The sequence below is a fragment of the Diadema antillarum genome, unplaced genomic scaffold, assembly GCF_040938485.1.
Source record: "Diadema antillarum isolate AM-2024a unplaced genomic scaffold, OU_Dant_1.0 seq00001312_RagTag, whole genome shotgun sequence".
Classification (NCBI taxonomy): domain Eukaryota; kingdom Metazoa; phylum Echinodermata; class Echinoidea; order Diadematoida; family Diadematidae; genus Diadema; species Diadema antillarum.
The window spans coordinates 219,683-226,787 of record NW_027272085.1 but is presented as its reverse complement, the minus strand read 5'-3'; the positions used below and the strand labels follow the sequence as shown (position 1 = coordinate 226,787).

Genomic DNA, 7,105 nt, shown 5'->3' with positions numbered 1-7,105 from the left:
ATGATTTTCTATATTCAACAAAAGGTGAGCATCATTAAAGGTCTAATCTTCAACTTGGGTTTCCCCATGTTCATGATACAATCATATATATATATATATATATATATATATATATATATATATAGACAGAAGTATTGGAACAAGCTCACTCGGTTAACAGCAGGTTCATCCGTTGACAGCAGGTTCATACGGATGAACCTGCTGTCAACCTAGTGAACTTGTTCCAATACTTCTGTCTAAAGCTCTTCCTTTGAGGATATCGAGCACTCTTCATAGAAGGATAGAATCACCAAGTATATATATATATATCCCTTATATACCTCACAAGACTAACAAAATGGATGCACAGTGAAGAAAAGTAAATACAAAGCTATTTCATATGACTTTGCCACTTCCATACAATTGCTTCAAGGTATTACTGTAATATCCCAAGATATTTTTTTTTTCTTTTTAACTCTTCGCCAGTGACTGGAATTATGGAACATTGAGATTAATTTACCATGATTTTGAGACCCGGGATTGATGACATAACCCACACATTAGTCCCTACTCAATTCAGAAGCGGGAAATATTGTATCATGATCTACTGATAAATCTAGATCAAAGCTTTACAGTAACTGATCAACTTTAATTTCGATTTAAAAAACAAACAAACAAACAATCAATTTTAGACAAATTTTAGACAGTTGGCAAAATCGTGGTATTGGCCAGTTGCTGTTACGGAGCTAGGCCTATATGGCCACTTAACACACTAACAGGTGTATCAGCATGATTTTCAATAATGAGAAATATTTTTCCTGGGATTCAGGGCAATGGTTAACTTTTGTGTTATTTTTTTTTTCGCTCAACAATGTCCCAAAGATCTGAGTTCTTCGGCTTTGAGATGTCTCAAAAGTTATTTAAACTTGCCGCACGCAGCAACATTGACCTTTGACCACCACCTAAGTTGGAAATTGTATATTCATAGGGCGGGAAACCCGTCAGGCTGTGTGTAAAGCCCAACCAAGATGGCTGCGAAGTGAAGTGTTTATCGTAGATGATACGTCGTATCGCGACATGAGAAAGTCCCCTGAAAAATCCTAATTTTCTGGTGGATCGGGAATGTATTTGGCCTCCAAAATGTCAGATACAAGGAGGAGAGTTAAACTTTATGTGCTGAATGATGAGCGTCAGTGGGATGATAAAGGCACTGGACATGTATCGTCATGTTTGGTGGACCGACTGAATGGGATGTGTTTGCTCGTTTGTTCGGAAACGGACGGTACGTAGCTAGACCCAACTGCAATAGGCGATGGCCCTTTACCTGCGGGCAACTACTGAACGAGACTGTGGTCTATTCACTTGCTTCTTAGCTTATGTACCGTAGCCGTTCACTGACAATTAGCTTGCTTTCATGCATGACTATTACATAGTGGTTGTTCTATAGTCTATTTCTTTCAGTGGCCTAACTAGAGCCAATGTTTTCTTCACATGCCAACTTCGACAGCTAAGTTTACAAATAAATTTTTACTTGTAGCTTTCCTTATCACATCAATCCTTGGCTTGCTTGGCATCCCATGGGCCATGCATGCACTCCTCTTTCTCGATCAAAACTAAAGTAAGCCACCTAGGGTAGGCTAACGAGTAATGTTAGCATGGTTAGAATCCTAGTAATAAATACAGTTAGAATCTAGTCTGATCTCCCATTAGCGATTAAACGGTTAAACTTGCCAATGTAATTAAAAACATCGAGAATTTTCTGCAGAATCCTCCAAATCCCTAACGTTAACTGTAAACATTACACAGCGCATCCACCAGCCGCTGTAAAAATGCGACGGGGCTGTAACGTCGATTACCATTAAGTCGGCACTACCAAAAGTCGCCAGACATTCACATCGCATGTAACGCATGCCGCAATCGGAGATCAGCTGGGGCGACGGATTTTCATCGCCCTGAAAAAAAGACATTCCTAATTCACCTTTTTCCTCCATAAAAACACAAATTAATCGTACGTAGATTCTAATCCAAATGTATTTTACCATATCATGTAACAAGTGACAAAATCATTTTTAATGCGAGAATGTTTTTGATATGAATGGATTTTAGATGGCAGATTAAAAAAGTTTTTCAAACGTGCTGATACACAATGCATCCTACATTGAAGTGTGTGTATAAACACATGCGCTAATAACACGCGCGCTAGTATGGGCGGCGAACTAATTCAGTGCCCATTGTTAGTTTGCCAACCCGGGAGTGCATAGGAAATGCATGCAAGTGGCGACTATACGGTAATTGACGATAGAATCTACCGTATATGGGTAAACTCGGCCTAGCGGGTAAACTTGGGGCCCCCAGCGCGTGCATTACAACTTGTTATTATGCACGCGCTGGGGGGCTGAGTTTACCCATACTAGTACGCTAGTACGGTACCAGGATGGTGCACAACAACAAAGCGAACATGGCGATCGCCATGAGTTTTGATACTTGACACAATTTTTGTTAGAAAGATCCGTCTGTCCGGAGGAGTCTTATTTTTTTGACGTTATCGCTCTCCTCCAGGAGGGGATCCGTGAAGCCAGACGCAGTCTCCGCGGAACATATCCCCGAAATTCATATACAGACCGGTCTTTTTGTCAACATTTTTGTCACCTCAAACTCATTAAAAACAATCTTCATTAATTGGACTTCATGTCTACGTTATCGATATTGACATAGACGGGGTCTAGGGTCTGCACGATTCACAACTTACCGAAAATGAAGATTACATGCAGTGTTTGCGAACGGTATGGTAAGGGTACCACGTATCGGCAGGGTACCTCAGCATCGGCACCCCGCATATGATAGTAGGGTGTCTGAAGCATTTTTACAACTTTTGAAATTCTCTGAAAAACGAATTTTGAACTATTTCATGTGAAAGAGAATTGCATCATTAAGGCACATTTCAAATTTCATGGCGAAATGATGTTTCTATCTCGAGAAATTTAACTTTCAAATCACAGCAATATTACCCACTTTTTTGTCGAGCACACTGGAAAATGTGTCCAAATCATTACTCCAGAAAGTTGCATTCGCGTGAGGATCTCAAGCGATCGGATAATGAGCGTACAGCGGTTAGAAAATATACGTAACAAGCGCAGAAGCCACTCCTCCACAATGTCGTCACACCGCATGTAGTGATTGTGTATGTGTGTGTGTGTGTGTGTATACAATGTGCTCGCGACCCTTACATACCACACACGGCGCAGTTGTTTACATTGCAGACCCACGCACGCAACCCCATCACTGCGATAAAGCTAGCGCGAAAGCATGCATTTGCGCTGCAGAGCGAGGATGCCATATGCGCCAGCCGACCGTGCCCATATGTCTTTACCACAGCGCACGCAATGTTGCCTCCGGCAGCTAGCCTTGCCACCGCGCGCCAGTATCAGTACATTCATACATGTAGCTAGGCAGCTAGCTTGCATGCACAGCACATGGGCATAATATGCACAGGGAGCATACTAGTACTAGTAATCGCCCAGCAGCCACTCGCGTGAAAGTGATGCCAAATTACCACCATCCATAAAAGCATTATTTTATCACAAAAGGGCCTACAGGCTAAAGCAGTCTTTTGAAAATATCCTCGATTAGAAGTTCAGTAACAAATATTGGTATTTGTAACTAATAGGTGTACTCGATCGTACTCACAGTTTCCTGTTCAATCGTGTCTTCCACGCGTAGGCCGATCATTTACAGCTGTGGCTCTACGTACGTACAACTTGTTTGTTTGCATGGTTAAACTCATGTGATAACTGCCACATCGGCTGTCTGAGAAAAGCGAGAGTCAATGTTATCAATAGTGTTTGTGACTGTGGTTGCTTGTATGTATAAAGCTAGTCTACATGAAGGCACATGGCATTTAGCATTATCCTTGTGTAAATTGTGGAATTGGTGTGTATCAAACATCGTGCGTTGATTGCTGTCGACCGGGGTAGCGCAGTTTGCAACACAAGCGGCCCGGTTGACGTTACTGACAGGGCTTGCCCTGGCGGCCCAACTGTTAGAGCTGTGATGCATGCCTGCAGCTGCTGCGATGCCCTAGCTAGCTAGCTGGGTGTGCAGCGAGCGGCAGACGTGGCGCGCCGTATGTATATGTACGGTACACAAACATACAATACACACACACACATACACACATAAGTACCGAAGCAGACGCTGAGATATGGGGATCCACGTGTTTCTAACGACATTTACACCAATTTATTGAAGGACTCATGTACCAGCGCTCTGATACAATGTGAAGACAAACTTCTTCTTTCATATGATACCAAATTTGTGAGGATTTGATGTCGGCATGATGTGGAAAATGCAATAAAGGCAAAATCCGGCTCAAAATCGCTTGCCAAAATCGGCGCACCCCGCGTTTTGCACAGCGTCCTATGGGAGTTGCGTGTTGTGAGATAGGGCGCAAACGGTACGAAGGTAGGAAGGGCGCAATCCGACACCCTAATCATAGCTGTTAGTGTTAGCGCATAGAACGATAAAGTACGCGTGGGATTAAGCGCCATAAGCTATGAAAATAATAATAATGAAGACACAAAAAACAAACTCGTACACAAACTAAAAAACACAGTTACACAAGCATGACTGTGAAATTCATGTGTATTACCTATTTAGGGAGGGGGTGCCGATGTTGAGGTGCCTTTTTAAGCCGCACAAAGAAAATGCATTGCATGCACTAAAATGGCGTTATTTCACTACGGAGATTCAGAATCAACAGGACGGTCACAATAACTGCAGTATTTATGGCATATTTGAGGCAAAACTCAGGCAAATTTGTTCTGCGCTTTTGGAGTAAATGAGCTACAGTGGGTGATGATAGGTGGTACCCTCAATCATACATTGTCCTTCACTGACGGCCATTTTGAATAATCGGGAGTTCACGCGATAACTATCTATAGTTCCTGATTTGTACAATGTACATTATCAGTGAAAGACATTGTACCGTTCACACACGCTGCATACAATCTTTGTTTTCGGTAAGTTGTGAGTTGCGTATGTCGATGTCGATAACATAGTCATGAAGTCTAATTAATGAAGATTGTCTTTAATGAGTTTGAGGTGACAAAAATGATGTTAAGTATCAAAACTCAACACGATCACCATGTTCACGTTGTGCACCATCCTGGTACAGCCCTGTCTCGTTTTTACAGCAACTGAGCTGTGTATACAGTCTAGTTACTAAATCCCCAAATGTTACAGTCTATCGTGATCTAATTTAGTGAATCGTAGGATGTGCATTTCATTTTTAACCATGCTCCCTTTCATTGGCACTGGGCAATCGTGAACTTTCCGGCCCTATATTATCGGTGTGAGATTTTACCCTAATCGAGCAGTGTGTGGGAATTTGAGTACCTATCAGGCACCGCGGGTTCAAGTGCTGTGTTCCTGTATATGAGATTTTGCGTTGGGATGCAGTGTGATGTGTCAGTGTGCGTGAGCATAATGAAAGCACTTGTACACCACGTAGGCCGCGTTAATAAGATTTTGCATGCCGAGAATCACTGTTTTGAAACACTGATTCGGAACACTGATTTGAAACACGGTTTTGTAAGGAGTGCGTTTATAAGACTCTTCCCCCGAGCATGTTGGGGCTCTCTCTCAGACTGTGCCATTGCGCAACTCATTCTGTGCAGTTTGTTCTTCAGCAAAAGGTCAAACAGGGCACACGCAAGGCATTGTGAAGTCATTTAAACAGTGTTTGAGATCGCGGTCACGTTTATAAGATTTTTAAAACACTGTTTCTACAGAAACACAGTTTTGAAACACTACTTTGTGCGTTTTAAAACACTGTTTCAAGTTACGGCTAGCGTGTATAAGATTTTTTTTTTCTTGCTAGAAACAGTGTTTCAAAACACTGTTTCTGGCCAGAAAAAAAAAAAAAAATCTTATAAACGCACCCATGGTTGCTCTAACCAGGGGGGTGGGATCCCACCTCCCTGCTCTAACACCCAGGCCTTCCCTGCGCAGCGTAATCGGGCAGAAACAAACAGGGTGCTGTGCATATTGGCATACAACTGAACGCAACCAGTGGTAAACTTTCGTCCTTCATTCATGATTTTAAATAAATTGACGCTGCGTTATATCTCAAACAGGGGATCAATAATCAACGAATTGCAGAGGACACATTATTGTCCCCGCCGAACGAGTTCGAGCAGGGGACTATGAAACGGGCTCCGTACGTGTGTGTGTCCGTCCGTCCGTCCGTGTGTCCGTCCGTGTGTGCGTCCGTGTGTGATCAAAATCTTCAATTTGCTACTTCTCTGTCATTTATGAGCCAATTTTGATTCTGTTTGCTTTATATGATAGCACTACATGGGAGCTTTGAAACTTCTACACAGAATTTCAGTCGTGACCTTTGACCTTGACCTTTGACCTATATTGTACATTTTGCTACAAAATGCTACTCCGCCATTTCTAACCCGATTTCGATTCCGTTTGCTTTATATGATGGCACTAGGTGAGGGCTTCAAAACTTCTACACAGAATTTTGACCTTTGACTTCTTTGACCTTTGACCTTGATTTTTGACCTATATTGTACATTTTGCTACAAAATGCCACTCCTTCGCCATTTCTAACCCGATTTCGATTCCGTTTGCTTTATGTGATGGCACTAGGTGAGGGCTTCAAAACTTCTACACAGAATTTTGACCTTTGCCTTCTTTGACCTTTGACCTTGATTTTTGACCTATATTGTACATTTTGCTACAAAATGCTACTCCTTCGCCATTTCTAACCCGATTTCGATTCCGTTTGCTTTATGTGATGGCACTAGGTGAGGGCTTCAAAACTTTACACAGAATTTTGACCTATGACTTCTTTGACCGTTGACCTTGATTTTTTACCTGTATTGTACATTGGCTACAAAATGCTACTCCTTCGCCATTTCTAACCCGATTTTGATTCCGTTTGCTTTATGTGATGGCACTAGGTGAGGGCTTCAAAACTTTACACAGAATTTTGACCTTTGACTTCTTTGACCTTTGACCTTGATTTTTTACCTATATTGCACATTTTGCTACAAAATGCTACTTCCGGCGGGGACATATATTACGCGCCGTGTAATTTCTACTTTTCCTTGTTTCC

General features: G+C 42.1%; 1 protein-coding gene across 2 annotated transcripts in view; it reads left to right on the top strand.

Moving 5' to 3' along the window:
- Positions 1-997: 997 nt before the first annotated feature.
- The window catches only part of LOC139708144 (serine/threonine-protein phosphatase 4 regulatory subunit 3-like), a 44,014-nt gene continuing 37,906 nt past the window's right edge, over positions 998-7,105 (top strand). For both annotated transcript variants that reach the window (XM_071620121.1, XM_071620120.1), the window contains exon 1: positions 998-1,261. In XM_071620121.1, the coding sequence (XP_071476222.1) occupies positions 1,102-1,261 (160 nt within the window). In that variant the 5' untranslated portion in view covers positions 998-1,101. The remainder of the gene's footprint in view (positions 1,262-7,105) is intronic.